Here is a 21,580-nt window from a genome sequence, read left to right on the forward strand (position 1 = left end):
TTATGGCATATCCACTGGATGGTGCTCTGCTCATTCCTTAGCAAAGCAACCCAAGCTTTTAATTGAAGAGCAAACACTCAAAGACCATTGCAAGTTGCGTTCTGTAATGTACATCGTCACGGTTGTCGAAAATATGCGTGTTAATTGTGGATATTTGCTGTGCTCCCTGTAAAATAGAATGTCCTTTTATGCAGTATGTACATTGTAAAATGATTAATAATCTACATTCCATTGTCAGTCTATTGCTGGATGAAGGCATCTCCAAACCATGCCAGTTCATGGGGGTTATGAGACCTCCTTTGCCAGAAACAAGATATAGGAATAGGTTTTACCCTTTTAACTGGCACAAAAACTGACACCTTTATTCAAGGCATCATGTTTGCAATAACCACAACACAAGCAGTCAAAATGCAAACAAAAAAGACAACCCTGATAATAATATGCACTGTCCTTGAATTTGATTGGTCAACACCCAAGACAGCTTTTCTTAGAGCCTAGTCTCCATTGACGCCTTTTGGCGTCTTCTGGTCCAACACCAATGGAGACTAGGCTCTAAGAAAAGCTGTCTTGGGTGTTGACCAATCAAATTCAAGGACAGTGCATATTATTATCAGAGTTGTCTTTTTTGTTTGCATTTTGACTGCTTGTGTTGTGGTTATTGCAAACATGATGCCTTGAATAAAGGTGTCAGTTTTTGTGCCAGTTAAAAGGGTAAAACCTATTCCTATTTCATGGGGGTTGTTGCATAATACTAAACCATGTTTGTGAGTGCAGCTAGTTGTTACCTGTGGTTGATACAGTGAGGGAAAAAAGTATTTGATCCCCTGCTGATTTTGTACGTTTGCCCACTGACAAAGAAATGATCAGTCTATAATTTTAATGGTAGGTTTATTTGAACAGTGAGAGACAGAATAACAGCAAAAAAATAAAAAATAAACGGATGTCACAAATGTTATAAATTGATTTGCATTTTAATGAGGGAAATACGTATTTGACCCCTCTGCAAAACATGACTTAGTACTTGGTGGCAAAACCCTTGTTGGCAATCACAGAGGTCAGACGTTTCTTGTAGTTGGCCACCAGGTTTGGACACATCTCAGGAGGGATTTTGTCCCACTCTTTGCACATCTTCTCCAAGTCATTAAGGTTTCGAGGCTGACGTTTGGCAACTCGAACCTTCAGCTCCCTCCACAGATTTTCTATGGGATTAAGGTCTGGAGACTGGCTAGGCCACTCCAGGACCTTAATGTGCTTCTTCTTGAGCTACTCCTTTGTTGCCTTGGCCGTGTGTTTTGGGTCATTGTCATTCTGGAATACCCATCCACGACCCATTTTCAATGCCCTGGCTGAGGGAAGGAGGTTCTCACCCAAGATTTGACGGTACATGGCCCCGTCCATCGTCCCTTTGATGCGGTGAAGTTGTCCTGTCCCCTTAGCAGAAAAACACCCCCAAAGCATAATGTTTCCACCTCCATGTTTGACGGTGGGGATGGTGTTCTTGGGGTCATAGGCAGCATTCCTCCTCCTCCAAACACGGCGAGTTGAGTTGATGCCAAAGAACTCCATTTTGGTTTCATCTGACCACAACACTTTCACCCAGTTGTCCTCTGAATCATTCAGATGTTCATTGGCAAACTTCAGACGGGCATGTATATGTGCTTTCTTGAGCAGGGGGACCTTGCGGACGCTGCAGGATTTCAGTCCTTCACGGCGTAGTGTGTTACCAATTGTTTTCCTGGTGACTATCGTCCCAGCTGCCTTGAGATCATTGACAAGATTCTCCCGTGTAGTTCTGGGCTGTTTCCTCACCGTGCTCATGATCATTGCAACTCCACGAGGTGAGATCTTGCATGGAGCCCCAGGCCGAGAGAGATGGACAGTTCTTTTGTGTTTCCTCCATTTGCGAATAATCGCACCAACTGTTGTCACCTTCTCACCAAGCTGCTTGGCAATGGTCTTGTAGCCCATTCCAGCCTTGTGTAGGTCTACAATCTTGTCGCTGACATCCTTGGAGAGTTCTTTGGTCTTGGCCATAGTGGAGAATTTGGTATCTGATTGCTTCTGTGGACAGGTGTCTTTTATACAGCTAACAAGCTGAGATTAGGAGCACTCCCTTTAAGAGTGTGCTCCTAACCTCAGCTCGTTACTTGTATAAAAGACACCTGGGGGCCAGAAATCTTTATGATTGAGAGGGGGTCAAATACTTATTTCCCTCATTAAAATTAAAATCAATTTATAACATTTTTGACATGCGTTTTTCTTGATTTTTTTGTTATTCTGTCTCTCACTGTTCAAATAAACCTACCATTAAAATTATAGACTGATCATTTCTTTGTCAGTGGGCAAACGTACAAAATCAGCAGGGGATCAAATACTTTTTTCCCTCACTGTATATCATTGATCTCGGGTGAATGGATTCATAACACTGCGCAAACCACTTTCATACCACCGCTCCACCCCATTGTGTCTTGTCCATATATTATAAGTGGCCCTAAAAATCTGAGTGATGTAAACAGAGGCATGAATATGGGATCTTTAAAAACATGTGCAGAATTAGCATTGTTATTCTGTTTTGTGTGAATAGGATGAATGCAACCAATTGCACATGCTTTCAATTTATCTTCACTACACAGTAGATGTTTGTTAGTTATATCCGTAAGCCATTATGTGGCTGCTCCAATTTCATATTTTGAAGAAAGGAGATAGTGAAGGCACTCTGTTTGGCTCTACCAGAACAAAAGGCATGATTGTGGTTATTATTTAAAAAAAATAACAGTGGATATTTGAGGAGCAAATGGGAGCCTTGCTTTTCTCCAAGCCAGTCTGGTTTTAAGCAGATTAAGAATGTTATCAGATTGGCTTGGAGCACACTGGTCTCTGTTATTGTGGTGCATCTTGTCAAAACTAAAGCTGTTATGTTTTTGTAAACCCTGCTGGGATATCAAATTAGCATGATTTTTGAAGATCGACCTTCCCTATCTATTGCTTTGGATGGAAAATACTTTAATGAGCAGCGCAGACCAGCAACAGTTATAGCGGAGGAGTGGCCAAGGAATTAACAATTCATAGAGTATTTTTACGAATACATTTGAGAAAAAATACTGAAAGTTGCTTTTGATGACTTCTGAGAATTGGTACCATGTACCAACATGTTTTCCCCATCCTGCTTTTCAATGTGAATGAGATTCCAAATGTTAACCCAATGCCATCTGATGTCCAAAAGCATTTTTGGCACGTCTCATTGGTTTTTTCTTTACTAGGATGTTTTTTTTTATGCTGTACTGGCTAAAACCTCCACTTTCATAAGACCAAGAAATCTGGGAGATTCTTGTTGGCATTTGTTGGGCGAACATTAGCAGTCAGTGCTACATAATGCCCTCTGGGCTGCAGCATTAGCTGTGCAGTATAAAATACTTCTTTAGGTGTTTATGGTTTGTGTGTGTCCTCTTTGTACTGACGAGGATGCTTCAGTAACTGGCTAGCTTAACCATTTAGTAAGAATGCCTGGAGTCCAGACGGTTCCTCCAGTGCTCTGTTCTGTATTGTCAATATATCGTAAACAGACTAAGAATTTCCTTTAGACCTTCATTTTTACACGAATTAAAATAGAATTGAATTTAACTGGAATACTAGGTTGTATTTTTTAAGTTTTGTTTGCGTTTCATGAAAACAGGCTGTCATGTTTGAGAGTAGCAATGCTGCTATATTAAAAGCATTAAAGCAAGTTCTGAACCACAGTCATTCCTTAATTAGCTGCTATGAACACTGAATGGTAATGAATACTTCAGGGAGCCCCAATTAAAATGATGCGCTTGATTGCTTTTTTCCTTTATAATGGGCGACTTCAAAGAACAGGTGAGATAGAGCATTTTTTCATTCTTTATCCAGTTCCTTCATCTCCCTTGTATCTGTCCATGGTGAAGCTTGAAAGCATCGCCAACCCAGAATTCTAAAGCACTGCAGAAAAAAATATATCCAGCCAGTTCATTAAGGGAAGCCACCATTTCGTTTGGTGATTTTACTGCACTTTGAAATGAGCGCGACCGAAACATGCAAATGTGCACACTTGTTTGGCGCACGTGATTAAACCCAGCGTGCATGCGTTCTAATGACTGCACCCGTGACCTTTAACTCGTGCTTACTAATCACATCCATATAAAATGTGACATTTCAAAAAATGATCTGGTCATCGCTATTGGTAAGCTGTGTTGAGCATTGTTGTTATTTTGTAAGTTTTCATGAAAATGTGTGAAGTCTTTCGATGAATCGACAATATTTTCCCAGGAATAGCAGTGAGTAGCCTGACTTGCAGTTCCCTGGAATAATTTTTTACTCGGTTTTGTTTGCCAAATTACTTATTGGGATAAAGAATAATAAGAAACATGTGTGCATATATTTACGTGGAATGACGTAAAACGTGTACGCAAGAACATTTGATAATCACTGGAGCCGCTTTCTCTTGAAGCAGTGTCCATTGCTATCATGCCTGTGTTTGATGATCCGAATGACCCAGCTGACTTTGATGCTCGCCAGCATGTGCATTGCTAAGGGGTATTGTTCCATTTGTGGCAAGGAGTTGGAATGTCCTTGTCTCTGGGTGGGAGTGCGCAAAAAAAGCCCCCACTCCTGCTGCCTGCCTCTTTTGATGGTCTGGCGCTGAATTACATCAGCATGAAACGTGTGCCTATTGTGCCAACGCTTTCTGTTCCAGCTGATGACCGGGAGGACAGTGGAAGCGAGCCTAGGGAGGGCGGCCAGAGCGAACGCGCTCGTGAAGTCACACCGCCAAAGACACAGGCAGCGCCTCCACCCAAGGAGAATGCCTGGGCTCGTGGTGCCAATCCTCTGCGTTCTCCGGGCTCTGATGGAGATTTCAGGTCCTGCCACACTGTCTTGTAGGCAATTATTAGCATATTCTCCATGAACACGTTCACCAGACCACGCTTCTTCCTAATTTAGTTAGGCTTCCTTGTATTTTACATCTGAAAATGTAAGTCTAACCTGTACCTAGTTATTGTTTTATATTAGCTATAAACATGAATTATCTCAAGTAAAATAAGTCCAGATCTCATTTCTGTGTAACTCCCATGGGATTTTGTAATGTGTGCGGTGGTAAGGAAGCACAAATTAATAAGAAGACCTTAAATTCAAACCATTGCACAGTGTACTGGGAAGAACTCGGGTATGTTGCTCTTGTGGAGGTTATCTAAAGGGTGCCAGTGTAAGTATTTGGCCTCCTTCCCAAGTTAAACAGATGTTTCGCTTTCGTAAAGGATCTAAAAAAAAAAGCCCTCGGCTACCTACCAGCACACATCGGTTCTGTACTATAAACAATTCTCCAGACCGTGCTCACTTGATGTGCAAGTGTGTGCCGGCTTGGAAATGGTTAGGGTTTAGCATGATTTGTCACACCGACGCGTGTTGCCCCTTTCGATGTTAAACGTAATGAGGCCAGATGCTGCGGTGGTCGCTTTACGAGCCCAACTCAAAACTGTCTCAAAGCAGTAAATCAATGAAAGAAGCTGGATCCCAACACCTTGCCTGTCCTTTGCACGGGTTTCATCCACCAGAGCCCCGCACCTTAATTTATGGCTTAATTTTTTATTTATTTCCTCCCTCATCTGATTCATTGCTCTTGAGTGACTTTCATCAGCGTTAGCAGTCAGTGCTGTCACTGTGTAATATTGACTATTATGGGCACTCGGCACTTCCTGATTACGCGGTAAATCCCGGTGGAGTTTAGGACAACTACATTTTTCTTGTACATTCACTCTTGAGGTGGGAGAATTTAAAAAACTCATTTTTTATGCATATTGCAGTGCTGTCATGAGCTAAACTGTTTTAATTGGCTAATTGTTATTATCTCCGTAATGTCATCCTCGCCGAATGGTACTATGTGATCTTATTCTTCTGGCAGCACAGTGCCCATACTCTCACTCATATTAGTTGACATTTAACGTTTTCGGAGGTGTTCCCTCCATGCAAACTGGCAAGGGGCGGAGGTAGGAGCCGCCCATGCCGCTCCCCCGCGGGGCGGAATGCGTGGTCCCCACACCCTCCGCACATGTGACCTCCTGCCCATCCTCTTCAGTTCAATGACTCTATCAAAGCCACTATATAATGGCCCTTGCTTGTCATCCACGAGCAGAACATGATAAAGAGTACAAAGCGAGATGGGATGGAGGTCCCAGGGAACCAGTGCTTTCGTGATCGAGGAACGCGCCGAGCAGTGCTTGATGGCGCATTCGCGTGGGGCGAGTTCCGCCAGCAATAGCAATGCGAGTCAATCGTGGCGTTGCATCGCGAGGCGTTGCCGCGGCGGGAGCGCGCATGCGCGAGTCGGAGCAGAAGTGGAGGAGCACAGCCCTCCGTGGCTGCTTCCCAAATGAGCCTTAAGTGGTTAGCGATCTTCCCACACGGGGGGACGCCCGCACAGCGCACCGGGGGGTCGTCTCAACTGGCTCTGGAACGAGTGGTCCCAATCCACCAGCGCCGCATTGGCGCATTGCATGACAAGATGGGGATACAAGTTCACATCTCAATCGCCACGAGACACCTTTGTGGATTCGCAAACCAACCTGTCATCTGAAAATGGAGGAGGCTCTCAAAACTGACGTGGCATGGATTTTGGAAGTAGGGGCGATGGATGTGGTTCCGACATCTCATCGGGGGCTGCGGGATTTACTCGCAGTTCTTTATGGTCCCAAAGTCTCCTCGGGGCTTCCGGGTTACAATGGACTTATGAAGCCTCAAAACATTCTTGAAGAACCATAGTTTCAAAATGGAGTCTGTGACGTCCTTCACCAAGTACGACTCAGAGCTGGGATGATGCGACAGGTATTAAACTAGAATTTAAAGGCTTAACGTAATCCTGCTTTTACCAAGTAGTATTATCCCAGCTCCACACCCACCCACCCCGGTCGAGTTCTAAGTCCTGTCGGACCTCTAAGGTGTAGTTCGCTCGTGGATGATGGTCAATGTCCTCTAAATTGGCTTTGATAGCATAGTCATTGAACTGAGGATAGAAAGGAAGTCACATGTGGGGGGTTTGGGGACCGCCCATTCTGCTCCTAGGGGCGTGGCATGGGTGGCTCCTCCCCCCTGATATGGAGGGAATATCTCTGTAAATTTTTAATATTAATTAATATGAGGGAGAGTGGGTTCTGTGCTGCTGCAGAGGAACGAGTTCACTAATTATGACTCGGAGCCAGGATGATAATACTACTTGGTAAAACCAGGATTAAGGTAAGACTTCACTGAATCCTAGTTTTAAAGCATATGAATAATTTTATGAAAAATACGTATTTTAATGCGTAAAATATGTTCTGCTTTTAAATCCTAATAGTTGTGTCAGCTTATTTTATATAATTATGAATTACACTGTTAATTCCGTCCTCATGTCTTGCTCTTTGGGTCTGCAGTAAAGGCAACGTTCCACCCAAAAGCCCAACAAGCAAGGAAGAAAGTGGTGGCAGCAGTACCTCTTCAAAAGGTAATGTTATAAAAAGGCAATGAACCCCTGCTTAACCTACAAGGGTGTGTCAAAGCAAGTGCTGTGAGCGAGCACTCTAAAGTCTACAGCCAAAATAAATGTTTGGATGTTAACTAGAACTGCATTCTATCATGGAACTAGTAGTTTGAAGAAAAAAAATGCGTGCTTTCAATTAATGCTATATTTGCATGAGCTAAAATTATATACATCTGTTGCACAATGTATAATGTTTTCCTTGGAATACCATTTGAGGAACTTGTAGGAAATATAAGCCTTATCTGGTGCTCTTATATATGGTGCTCTTATATTTTATACAGGTGCATTCAAGCGACATGGTGTCATGTAGTTAATGATGGCGTTAGCCATCGGGTATAGTTGTCCCCCTTATTATTGTTTTGTACCACTCAAAAAATTGCTGGAATAGTTTGACAAGTACAGCTGAATTGTTATGAAGTACACCAACCCCTGTTAAACTGCAAACAGTCGAGTTGAAAAGTACCTTGTAACAAACAGCGTAGATCTTCCCTCGGGTAAGAATACCACTTGCAGTGTCATCAGTCAGCCATGATCAATCCACTACTGGATGACCATGGCCATAACCTTGACTTATTAAAAATTAAACGTATAATGTGAGGAATCCCAGGTTTTGTGGGCCAGGCGAGCGGTCGATTAAGCCTTGAGCATAAAAGTTATCGCCACTTGAGTGGTGCAGGTAAAATGAAGCATTGTCTCAGTCATCTCTAGTCATTGCTGCATGAGATATCTGCATATTGGCACTGTTTAGAATAACCTAGTCTCCACACTTGGAAATGGATGGTAGCACATTTTTTTTACGATAATGCTGTTTTACATTCGTAAAAAAACATTTACAAAGCCACTGTTAAGACAGACTTGTATAGTGGCTACCTTGTGAAACTTTCTCAAGAATGTTGACCAAGCTGGATCGACCTTGCACAGTCTAGTTCCCCCCTGTAGATTGCGCTTTGGCGTGTAGCAATAAACAGGTGCCGACGTGGGTCGTTTCAAATGCAGGCGTGACGAATACAGCTTCGTTGCTCCTGTCCTAAACGTATATGCAAGCTCCCTCGAGCAAACACCTGGGACTTAGTCACAACAACAATGTGGAAAGCACTTGTGTTGGCTTTAGTGCCTGCCGTTGCAGTTCACTATGTTCCCACTCGATCAGGGAAGATCACAGCGTCTCGTACGTTTGTATTCCAGAAGGTGGTCCTGTAGGGTGCTTGAGAGCAGAACACATTGCCTGCTGGGCAAAGTACTCTGTGTCGTGCAGTCAAAGCGAGAACAACATTGAGAGAGGGAGAGAGCCCATGTCCCACTGTTTAAGTCAAGTGTAAAATGTATGTTTTTTCCCCCACTCTTGAATATTGAAAGGTTTCCGTGGGTTGTTTTTAAACGTTGCCTCTGGGAATGTCACATCTGTGGTCATTGTGTTAAGTGGCTAAAGAAATAATGACAAAGAAGTTGCGTACATATTGCTTTCATCGCAGCAATAGTGTTGCCTCTTGTGTTAAGTCCAGCTATACCATTCAGTGTGTCTCAGCACTTGCTGAAAAATGAAATGTATTTGTTATTTTTGCTAAATCTTGCACACGCATAGGTGCAATCATAGATGTATTAAGTCGACTTTACCTGAAGCTTTGTTCTCGGGACCTACAATGTTTCCTTATTTTGCCCACTGAAGCATAAACAGACTTGTGGGACTTGCACGCACGAATTATTCAGCTGCTGCCCCCTGATCTTTACTACATCGTAGGTTAGTGGTTGACCGTACAGCTCCCAGCGTGTGGTTGTACTGTACTTTTATCACCATGCAAAGGAGAATCTGTGATGACCAACATGTTTTTAAGAATTTCTGTCTTTTGATCATAAAAGCTGATTTCTATCTGTAGTATGTTTTTCTGAAGCACCACAGAAGGAACTAACAAACCTATTTGCTTAAATAGTTTCGGTTATGATAAAAAAAATTGTAACAAATATATCACCACAATCTTGGCAATTTCAACTGTAATTTTAATTTGAGAAGTTGAAGAACTCTGTAAGCTTTTGATTTAAAGCCTTCGTGACTGCAGGGATTCATATTCTTGGTTCTTTCGGTAAGTCACGTAGAAGGGAAACAATACAATATTAAAAATATTAAACAATAAACTCTGTAAGCATCTTGTGATTTTAATTATCTTCATGCTTTCATAATTAAAATGTATAAAATGTTAAAAGTCACTCCATTTTAGATATATATTAAATACACATTTATTCAGAAGAAGAAAAAAAATCAAGTCATTATGCTGTTATGGATCCACAGGGTAATCGGAGTCTTATTTTTACACCTGATAAATACATTACAGCACATCGATTGATAGACTTATTAGCCCCTTGAATTGCATACCTGTCCTTGCATGTTCTCCCTCGCATGTATTACATCAGAAACGGTGGCACATAATTGATTCGGTCAAAAGGAATGTGCAAAATGTTCGTAATTGATTTTCACGCCTTGTTCCGTGAGAACATTGCCATTCGTGTAAATGTATTTAAAAGGACTTAAACAATAGACTTATGCCATTCATAGCTCTGCATTCCAGAAAAGAAATACATTTATCTAAAGAAAATAAATAGCTGACTTTACTTCAGAAGTACGTGAATGTGATACATTGATTCAGTTAATATTTTTTCACGTAACAAAAAAACGCCTCGGTTGGAAAAATAACATCGCCAAAAGTTGAAGTGATACTTGGTAACAGAAAATAATTATCCATGAATGTGATACACGAGGGCAAATGAGTGTCAGTATCATCTTATGTACAGTGATGAATGTGATGTTTACTGTGACTGAAAATCGGCTCCGTTTTGTGCAAAAAACGGTGCACTCGTAGCAAACGTTGCATTAACAAATTTCAGGCCATAAATGTTAATAATGTGAGTGCTGTTGGCTGGTATTTTAAAATCTTGGATTGAAATTAAAATCTCTTAAAAGTAGAATGATACCAACACTAAAATCAAAACTTTTGATTAAAGAAAACATTGTAAAACTTTAATTGCTCTTCTAGATTTAATTGCTCTTTATATTATTTTTCCATGGCACAGTGCTTTGCACACTATGCTATGAGCTGGGCTTCATGAGTTCTATTCTTGGCCACGATTAATTAAACATCAGTGGCAAGTCGTTCCGAAACCAGTCCCTGCCCTCCCTTCGCGAACCTGCACTGACCAGCAAAGTGAAGTATGGTCAAACAACTCCCATGACCGGCCATGGGAGTGGCAGGTCTTTGTTCAGCATGTTATTGACAAAGCACTACATTATTTCAAGCATTGGTGCAGTTTTTTTGTAGAGCGGAAGCTTCAGCCCCCCTCTGTTTTGTGCCAAAACACCTTTTTGTCTTGTCCAGATGGAGATGATGACAAGAAGGGGGGGAGTGGGAGGGCGGCCTCTGCAGGTGCTCCTCCACCGGAGAACAATGCCTGGGGCAAAAAAGAAGCGCCACCAGCTGATGGGTAGGCTGACCTCCGGAAAAAAAATGTTCCCATCCACTGTTGCTCAGTGTGGCATTGACTTTTTGCTTCGAGCAAACAACTGCTCATTTTATTTTCATGAAAATAAATAGTTACAAAAGACTGCTGTTGAGAGCTCCTCAAGAATGGATGTGCTTAACATTTTAAAAGTACTGTTATATTGTTAATAATTAACGGTAACTTGAAATTCTCTTCCAGCGCTGTATTACATGGCTACACATTGTGGTGCCACATCTAGGAAATCGTCCTTGGATAACGTATGTGCGTATAATTGCATATTAATCAGTAATTAAACTTTGTAAGTGCTATGTTTATCCATCCTTTATTATGCTGAGAAGTGTTTTCACACATTGTGTTGCATGAATGTTTTATATTTCTGGCATTGTTGCTGGAGAGGGAAACCTCAATTTTGCAACATGCACATTTGTGTCTGCATCACAACTTGCATCGAGATGATAGGCTCCAGGGTGGAGTCCAGCTGTGCAGGTGGGCAAGTCTAGACATCTATTTTTGAACGTGTGCCGTATTTATTGAGCAAATAATTAAAAGTGTGACTTTCACGATCACAGTTGAATACAACCAAACTGGACTTTTCATTTTTTACTGTATTGTATTCACTGGCTAAGGGTTTTTGATGGGCACTTAAAATTGATCCATAAACTGTTTATGTAATTTATACATCACGACTGACATTGAAGGGTATGATATTTGAACTTTGATTTAAAGCTTTCGTGACTGCAGTAATTAATATTCTTAGTTTTTTCGGTAAAGTCACGTTAAAGAGAAACAACAAAATAACAAAATATATATATAAAACAATAAAAAATTCTCACGACGTTTCGACCATAACTCAAACGGTCATCATCAGGTGTGTTGGTTTGCATAAATTTATTTTTAAACGGCACATTTATTTATTTATAAAAAATCTTAGCAATCATTGGAAAGATTTGATAAACCATTTCAGTTCTTAATTGATTGTTCACGCTTACAGTGGCTTTCAGACAGCATACATTATAAAAAAATTCGTCTCCCCCCTCCTCTTTTCAAAAAAAATAGATGGACTAGTCCTGGGCAAACTGCCAAATCGCTGCGCGTGACGCCAACGTTTTTTTATAAATAAATAAATGTGCCGTTTAAAAATAAATTTATGCAAACCAACACACCTGATGATGACCGTTTGAGTTATGGTCGAAACGTCGTGAGAATTTTTTATTGTTTTATATATATTTTGTTATTTTGTTGTTTCTCTTCAATGTGACTTTACCGAAAAAACTAAGAATATATATTTGAACTTGTTTGGTTTTAAATTAGTTTATATATCTTCACCCTTCACAAATGTGGAAATGGCCTAGCACTTAACATTTAGCAATTTGTAACAGCACTGCCACTTGTTGGTGTGTTAAAAATATCTGCAGACGGTTTTTTTTGTTAATGTCTGGATTTTTCTTTAAATTATGTGCATAAAATAACAGTTTTAAGACCATACAATGGTGAGGGTGAGATTTTGTTATATGCTCACCACATGGCCTAGCAATTCTATACAGTAAATGGGCACATGACGTTTTAACTTTTAAAAACCCACATGTTTTTTTCACCATCGAGAAAACTGAAGAAAAAAAACCTGCTTGATTTGTGTTAGAATCTCACATCAAATGGTCTGCTAAATTACCTTACATCATGGAATAGCGCTGTTTAGTTTTCTGTTCTAAATGGCCTGTGCACTTGCTTGTCCAAATGCAGCACAATTTTCGTCAGAAATCAATGCATGCGGTAGAAACTGCAACAATGAAGTATCATTGACAACTTGTCAGTGCTACTCGTTTTGACAATGCGGAGTTTACTCAGAAAAAAAGTGCTTGCGTTACCTGCATTTTTTCAAGATTTAAGACCAATAGTCTTGATGGCACTTGCTCAAAGCTGTGCTGTTGGGTTGAAGCTAATTGTATATTCTGACTATTGGTTGGAATGATTTGCTAGAATGAATTCAGCATGTTTATTTTGCACAACATTTATAAAATGGTGAATGAAGCCAAATTCTTTGTTCCAGTAAGTAAATTACTAAATGTTATTCGGTTCATGCAAGTAAATGAATGCATTAAAATGCATGCTGTTTTCGAATTTGTCTTTGGCGAAATGATCTTTCATAATAAAATGGTGTGCAAAAATAAGCCTCTACGTAAAGAGGTCACATTGAAAATTAAGATTGTACTTTTTCATATAGATGAAAGTTGTCAGTTTTTATCGTTTTCTCACTTTTGCTCTTAATGTTCCCCCCCCCCGCCCATTGCCTTTACAGTGTGTGCGCTGAAGGAAGAACTGTGTAACATGACCTAATTAATTAAAAAAAAAATCCCCCAACCACTGTGTTTCAGCCGTAAAGAAGCTCGCAAGGACCGTGATAAACCGGAACCTCGCAAGTATGAGGAGCCACAGCCTCCTGTAAGCAGATGGATAATGCGTGTCAAGGCATTGCTTAATTTGACCCGCACGTGCAGCACGGATTGGTGTGCGTGTGTCTGGTTTTAAGGCTTTTGCCTGTGGAATCTTATCCGGTGTGCGGAAAAAGCTGTTGGCAAAGGACTCCATTCATTGGACAACCTTTCTTATGTCAAGATATAAGCCAGCAAGACGAATGGTTTACGGAAGTTGACATTCAAAAAAAATAATCGAAAGGTTAATGTAGGCTGGGTCTCAGTGGAGCTTGTATTCGAGATGCTCGGTAGGTTGTGTTAGAATAAATTTTTTGGCCTTTTTTGTTATTCATGTCATTTTGCCAAGTGGGCACATCTGCCACAATCTGTTATCCTCTACAGAAAGGGCATAAGATCACAAAGCAACTCTAGTCATCATAAAATGTTCAAAAGTGACCTGAACATTTCAGGCACAGAGGACCATTATGGCTTGAGTGTTGATATAATACAGGCGATGATAATAGTTGCATACATCTTTTGTGGCCCATGTCAAGCATCGCTAGCATGCGAGCCAAAGAAAAAGATTCCCCGTATAGTCCTTAACAGACTTTTGGAGCAAGTGCTATTAGCAAGTACCTGTGAAGGCTGATAGAGTACACGAGGGGATGGGTGGCCAGCACCATGCCCGACTGTCCTGTTCTCCCCTGTGGCGATGATCTTACACACCGCACCAGGTACTCATTTGAGGCCGAGTCGACCTCGGGAAGGCCTAGGCCTGGTTCAGTTAATCGTCACTGGTTTCGACCGTGCATGCGAATTAAACTCAGGTCGTGGGGTTCGCGGCGCGGATCACTTACCGGTGCCATACTACCACTCCCCCATGCCAGAGTGCAGCGTAACACCCGCGTAAAGAAAATAACCATGCACGCTTGCCTCCGTGCTCATTTAGCATCCAGTGATCTGACATTCCAGCTCGGCACTTTATCGGGATATTTAAAAAAAAATCGGAGAGAAAAAAAATTGGCATAAAATGTGAAATAGGTGGCCAGCAGCAAACCCTTTTTCACCCCCTGTTGCAGGCTGGCTACAATAATGGTTTTTTTTCTCTGCCAAAAACAAGTAATGAGCCAGTTTATAAGTTGCATTTTTTTCCCTTGGGTAACATATGGCCATCATTAATCAGCAATGCTATGAAGATACATTACTGGGTTTTTTACAGAGTTTATTGGAATTTCATAGCTATTCTGGATTCACAATATTTAACTTGGGGTTTTATTTTAAAAAGTTAGTTTTTGTTTTGACATGAATTTGATTAATTCACTGGAGAAATTCATGGATTACCTTTTTAAACTGCGTATTATATTTAAATTCTGTTAGAATTAGCATATTTTGTAACTTTTCAATTGAACATTAAGTTATTACTAATATATTTTGGACTTGCACAGCATTTGCATCTGAAGAAGCTTTACATAAGTCACCGTATTTTTTTATAGAGAGGAGAGATGACGGTCAGTCAAAGGAAGATGAAAATGGTGTTGCGACTTGAACTGGGAGCAGATTCGACAGCACAATTGGCTTGGCAAGGGAGTTTCAAACTATGGGGGCAGCAGAGGAGTACTGAGTGACCTCTCCCACTGAACAAAGGTTGACTGGAGACTGACAGAAATGTCCTGGTTGCTGGAAGAGCAGCGGGTATTCCGTGAGTTGGGAGGGTAGAGTGACGTGAGAGGTCGGAAGGAAGCAAGTCCATGGAGAGGATCTTGAAAATGGTCAGTGTGAAATTGTTCTGGGGATGCATCTGGGTATTGGGGTTGATACGATTTAGGGGTGTGAGTAATGAGACTCGCAGTGGAATTTTGGATCTGCAGTTTGATAATGAATTTGGGGGAGGCCATTGAGAATAGCGTTGCAGTAGTCTGGATGTGATAGAAGCATGTATGACGGTCTCAACAGCAATTGGGGGGCAAAAGGAAATTGTAGATGCGAAAGATGTGCAGATGGAGGTATGAGGTTCTGCTCAATAGATTTTGGCATCAATGACAGGTCCCTTATTTCATGCACTCTTTTTCAGTGTAACGTCTTGGGTTTAATTGGTGCATCCTCAAAGCGGGGTCTGTGGACTTGTTTTTTGAACATGAGAAGTACTTCAGTTTTGGCAAAATGTAGCCTGAGGAAGTTAGAACTAATCCAAGGTGAGACCATGTCAAGTCAGATTGTGAGCCTGGACGGTGATTTTTGGTTCCTGGAGTCGATGCCAATGTAGAGCAGTGTCATCAATGGGCAAAATGTAAACTTGTTATTTTTGCCACATGACTGTTCAAAATAATTTTTATTGTATTCCAAGTGCATCTATATCTATACCTTTTTTTAAAGTTTGCTTCAGATAGTCATTTTTGTCCATGTGTTGGAGTAAAAATTGTAATATTGTGTCCTATTGTAATATTGTGTCCTATTGTAATAGTATGTCCTATTGTAATATTGTGTCCTATTGTAATAGTGTGTCCTATTGTAATATTGTGTCCTATTGTTATATTGTGTCCTAATGGATTGTTTTTTGTCAGGCTTGAGTAAAAACGCATTGTAAAAGCAAAAGTCGAGTGCTTTATCCAGCTTTTTACTAAAATGCATCTTCCACACTTTTAGGAAAAAAACATTTGTAAGAATAGTGATGCTTTTTCATTTAACCGTGGGTGATGAAAATCTTTCCCCAAAATGAGAACCAAGTCCCTGACATCATTCATAATTTGCCTGCTCGCCACATTTTTCAGAGCGGAGTGGTGGAAGGCATTCATCTTTTGTGTTGGTTTTGAAATGGGATGTGATCTGTTGTAACTGGTAAATATTCATACTTATTTTTTTGTCAACATTTAGTCGGCGATTTGATTATACTTGAAAAATTCTGCCCTTATCACTGTCTACCATGATAAAAATAAGCTTTTAATGTTTTTCTATTTCCTTTAGGCCATTCATCCAATGTTCGAAATCTTTTTTGCCCTCTGACAAAAAAAAGCTATTTCTAATTGCTATTCCATACATAAATTCCCTGACGCAGCAATGCGATACTTTAAATATTTACTCTTTACGATTGTGTAAAGAGGTGGTCTGAACCGAAATGAGCCATAATTTATAGTTTTTATTCCTTCACTCTTAATCTTTTTTTATCTTTTTCACAGGTTTTCTCGTCAACTAGTAAGTTTGCAGCTCTGACGGTAGAAGGAGAGGATGAAGACGAAGATTGAGAGCTGGGGTCTTTTTTTGCGCCAACATTTCAATGGCCAAATATAACAGGGGGAAAATTAAAAAAAAGAGAAAAAGTAAAAAGAGAAAAATCGAGAAACGATTGAATGAACAGTCAGGGCAAGCCAATTCATTGCTGCACATCACTTGGAGACTGCTTCTGACTCCATGCTTTATTATTCAATGTGAGTACAGGTAATAGTTATACAAAAAAAACAAGTAGCTTGAAAGTGCTGCAGCTGTATTGAGATTATATTCGAATAATATACAGTGGCTTTAAAATTCTGGCATTAAATGATGGATGATGTGAATGCAAATGGAATGGAATTTGAAGGTTTGCATGGACTTTATAATTTGATTAACTTGAACAGTGGGTTTTTGGCTACAGTGCTAAGAAGCAGTGGATTTTAAACATAGCAACTGGTTTTGAAGATGCTTTAAGCACTGTAATTGAGGTTACAGTAGAGCTTCATTATGGAATCAGTAAGCATCTTATTCATTGTGAATGTTTTCTCGCCGCCCTGATTAGCAAATTATGTAAATGAAGACACTGGTGTGGTGAAAATGTACTAATTTCACAATGGCGTTGTGATGAGGTTCTACTGCATTTTAACCGCCATTCACCCATTTTAAAAATAGACTTTATTTCAGTGCTAATTTCCAGTAGGAAAAATTTAATCGCATAAAGTCGCTTTTAAACAATGCTGCTTTTGACGTGCTTTTTTGGTCTGTCATGGTAGTGTGTTTAGGATTTAAAAGCCCTGCCTTAAAAAATATAGCTCGACAGCTCTATTGGTTACGCTGCATTCTCTTTTAAGTTTTCAACCTCATGAAAGTTTCGAAATTTATTGCCCCCCCCCTGTTAGGATGAAACTTAAAAAAATAAACTGCTTCTACAATTTGGAAATGTGGTGTGCTTAAACGAAGTGAGTTTGTGTACGAGCGAATGCTAATAATGCTGAGGAGGGTGCAGGATGATTTGTGGGGGTGAATGATTTGGTCGTGCAGCGGGTGGGAAAGCTGCCATAAAAAAGACAATGACGTGCAAAACATTTCTTGGAGTATGCGAACGAACTACCATGGTTCATGCTGCGTGGAGCTTGCGTGTTGTGCAGCACAAAACACTTTTGCACCATTCGTTTCATAAACGACACCGCAAACTCAAGTTGTGCTCATTCCCTGTGTTTGTGTGTATGCAAACTGGTTTCCTATACAACCTAAATGGTGTAGCTTGCTTGACAGCCGGAAGGAATTTGTGCTTGAAAACTTGCTGGATGGAGTAACACTCGGGATTATTGAGCCCAAAATAAGTGCAGCGTTAAACTTGTATTTTTAAAGGAATGTCAACATTCAAGCTGAACATTCACATAGCTGCCAAGAGGCGATAGCAGTGGCAGCGTTTAAAGCACAGTTGCTGTCGATAAGCTTCATACATTTGATATGCTCGGCCTTGGGAAATCCGCCACAGAGGTGTTTGCCCTAATCTTTTGGGATTGAGCATTGTGGCCACGCTGTTTAATCGTGTGTTCTACAAATTGCTGTATTCCCTTATTCTTGAATTTTAAAGGACACTTTTAAAATACATTTTGGCATCTTTTTCCAGTGACCAGAACACTGACATAGCAATAGGGTATTAAACAACATGCCGTTGGGTAACTAAATTTTGTGTCACGTGTACGTGGATTTAGAAACATTCTGCTCGTGTAGTGATGTGTGGTACACCTGCTATGAACTTAAAAGGTAACCGTGAGCAATTCCAAATATATACGCACAGACGGGTGTTCATAAACGTAATCATTAAAGAATTAACAGTTTGAACTGTGGTTACATTCCTTACATAAAGGATTGTTTTTAACCACTAGGTGTCAGATGGGTACCCACCAACAATGGCAGCCGAGCAAGATAGGCAACGTGTGAAGATTGCAAGTGTGGACGTGAATTTAACAGCGCAAACATGAGAAAACACCAAGCGTTTGTGCTTTTGCAAAATTTTAAGTATAATGGGGGACTGGACCCTCCATACACATTTAAAAGGGTTTTTTTTTTTAGAAGTAACCATGTGTAGTCCACGAAGATTGTACAATACCAAACGCAGCAAACCCCACCATATACAGTGTGGTCCAGATGTCTTGTGACCCCACATTTAATTCTCTAAAACGTAATATTTTGTTACATGCCAATGGGTGTGAAAACAAATTAACAAAGGGGAAAGTAATGGGGGGCGGGGGGGTCACAAGACAGTTGAACCACCCTGTACACAACGCCAGACAGTCTGTGTATGCCACAAAACCGCTCATTTAATAAAGGGTCACCCGTGAGTGGCTCTCCAGTATGGAAGACGGCATCGCTTGCTAGTTGCTGCAGGTCACCCACATTCAGTACAATCGAAACACTCGTTTCAGTGTGCACCATAAAATAGAAGACTGGACATTTGTTACTTGTGCCGATCTTAGGCTGTCACAACGGGCGGTACTGTGTTTCGTTGGCTTATTTTGCTTTCGTGGCTTTTATTAAATTCGGTCATGTGCAAGTAATATTCAATTTGGCCCACTGGCACAGATGGCCTAGTCTTTTTGGAATAGCTTTACGGGGATCATTTAACGTCCACTCTGAGACAGAGCGAACATGTGGTGACCATGACCTCGGAGCAGCTCAGCAAGCGCCGCAACTCCCTCCTGGCCTCCACCCTGAGCACACACACACACGGAGTGTCCTGGCGGGGGATCGCCTGGCACAACGGGTTTTCATCCGAAGGGTTTTTCGGAGGAAAGGCCCACGGTTTCCCGGTGCCAGGAGATTGGCCGACCCTCGCAGGACAGGTCACAGTGCGGTGCCCCTGCGTTGGCTTCATATTGTATGGGCGCACAAAGGTTCGCTGGGCTAGCCGCAATGAGTCATGCACGACATCGGGGAGGGGGCTGGAGGTGAAACATTAAGCGGCCCCAGACCGAATACACACGAGCAGGGTTTGTACTCGCCAGCCGGAGGTCCTTCCAGATTAAACAGGTTTGAGTCAGAAATTAATGAGTACGGGTGCATAGACAATAGGTCGCAGAAGTAACCGGCACAACGCTCCGTGTAAGGGAAGGGAAAACGAATGAGAATCACAGGAAAGGCGCACGATTGGTCGCGCGGGATAACGTAACTCTGGATTTTTGGGCCGCCAAGACCCACCGCCCTGCCGTCCTGCCTCCTCGAGCCGCTCGCAGCATCCCGCGTGATGCCAGCGAGTGCTTCTACGAGGCAGTGATGGGCAAAGGTTTTCTCTCGTTCTTCTCCGACTCTCGCAGCGATCCGTGCGACGCCGTGAGTACAGCCGCGGGGTACGTGATAGGGCGTGCGAGTATTTGGGGACTTGGGTAGCCATAGGCTAGGCTCTCTGCTCGTAGGACATTCCCTTCGGGCAGTGCGGGGTTTGCACTGCGAATAGAAGTTAGTACAGAGCATCGGTGGGGCGCCTGCGATTTCCTGTGTGGAGCGGCTGCGTTTGGTCGGACGCGTGGCGAGAGTGAGGGGGGAGGCCAAGCAGCACGAGCTGAGATCATCGCTCGCAGGTGTGGGCGCTAGTATGCCACTGTCTGCTGCGTTAGCGTTAGCCGTGGTGTGCGCTAGCGCCCTCCAGAGAGGGCGCTAGCGCAGGGAACCCGACCACTCAGTCGGCGGGGGCCCGGCGGGAGCCGACTGAAGCGGTGGAGGAGGCAGCGGAAGGGGCGGACGTCTCGCCCCCACAAATACATCCACGATCTTGACTTAAAGCTTTCGTGACTGCAGGAATTCCGATTCATGTAAAAGAACCTCTGCAACAAGTGGCAAATACGCACGCAAAGGGCTTGGCCAATCCCACCATCCCACTTTTGAACCTACCTCTGCAACACGTGCACCAAAGCGGTCCTTTATTTATTGCTTCACCCAACAGGATTACGCGCTCAGAACTCGCGCATTGATGCATCTTGCGCATACGCCTGCAAGGTTACTTTGACATTGCTCAATTTGTGGACCCGCTTTTTGCTCGGCTGGGGCAGGGAGGTTAGTTTGTTCGTCGTAACACTGCTCGCGGCCGACTTTTTAGAGCAAATTAAAATCCCTCCAATTGCAGTTGCCTCGTGTTTTTACCAATGTTTAATTTACCACTCTCCATCATCTTGTTCCTCCACCCATCGCCATGTGTGTCTCTTGTGGAATATCTATGGTGTGTTCTCGTTCAATTATCTATTCTATGGCCTTTCTCTCGGTGTGTTCCCTGTTCTCATTTCACAAACCCCATCTTGGTGATCTTTCCCCGTCCATCTATTGCGTCCAATCTTGTCCATTCCATTTTGGCTCGAGTTTCTCCACTCCAAGCTCTTGATAAATCATATTCTGTATCTGTAAATTGTTTTCCCACCGTATTCCTCAGAAGCCACATTTCCACTAAAAGCTTTTCACTTTTGCTCTTGTCCATGATTCTGCCACATCCACAATGTTTGGTACAAATTTCATTTCGTACCAAACCTTTCACAATTGTGGAAATGTCAGGCTTTCCACATTCTGCTATGTCCCTTTATCTTTACATTTCTGGAAACGTTGTTACTTAATTTAAGTACTTTAAAGTTTAATGCGTTTTCTACCGCTCAAATGTTCTCCAATTTGATCCCATCTGCATTTAGTTTAATTTCCTCTTAAGAGGTGTCTGCGGCTGGCTGTTTCAAAGTCACACTCATTACACACAAGGTGCTTGCCACAAATGAACCACAATAACTTGCTTATCTCCTCAAGGATCATGAAACCATCACGCGAACTCCGATTGTCCTCGCAGGGGCTTGTGGCTGACCATCGAACAAAGGCGGTCACTGCAACGTGCACTTTCAGATGCGCTTCTGCGGCCGTCTGGAATGCTCTTCTTTTCGATATTAGGAAGCCATTGGAGCTATGCACT

General features: G+C 41.9%; 1 protein-coding gene across 3 annotated transcripts in view; it reads left to right on the plus strand.

Moving 5' to 3' along the window:
• The window catches only part of LOC116940860 (eukaryotic translation initiation factor 4B-like), a 35,233-nt gene extending 18,476 nt beyond the window's left edge, over positions 1–16,757 (plus strand). For all 3 annotated transcript variants that reach the window (XM_032951148.2, XM_032951147.2, XM_032951146.2), the window contains exons 10-14: positions 4,712–4,877; positions 7,422–7,492; positions 10,894–10,999; positions 13,390–13,456; positions 16,602–16,757. In XM_032951148.2, coding sequence (XP_032807039.2) covers positions 4,712–4,877; positions 7,422–7,492; positions 10,894–10,999; positions 13,390–13,456; positions 16,602–16,667 — 476 coding nt within the window. In that variant the 3' untranslated portion in view covers positions 16,668–16,757. The remainder of the gene's footprint in view (positions 1–4,711; positions 4,878–7,421; positions 7,493–10,893; positions 11,000–13,389; positions 13,457–16,601) is intronic.
• Positions 16,758–21,580: the final 4,823 nt, after the last annotated feature.

This window comes from Petromyzon marinus, chromosome 10 (assembly GCF_048934315.1).
Source record: "Petromyzon marinus isolate PM22_M1 ecotype Great Lakes invasive population chromosome 10, UKy_Petmar_22M1.pri1.0, whole genome shotgun sequence".
Classification (NCBI taxonomy): Eukaryota; Metazoa; Chordata; class Hyperoartia; order Petromyzontiformes; family Petromyzontidae; genus Petromyzon; species Petromyzon marinus.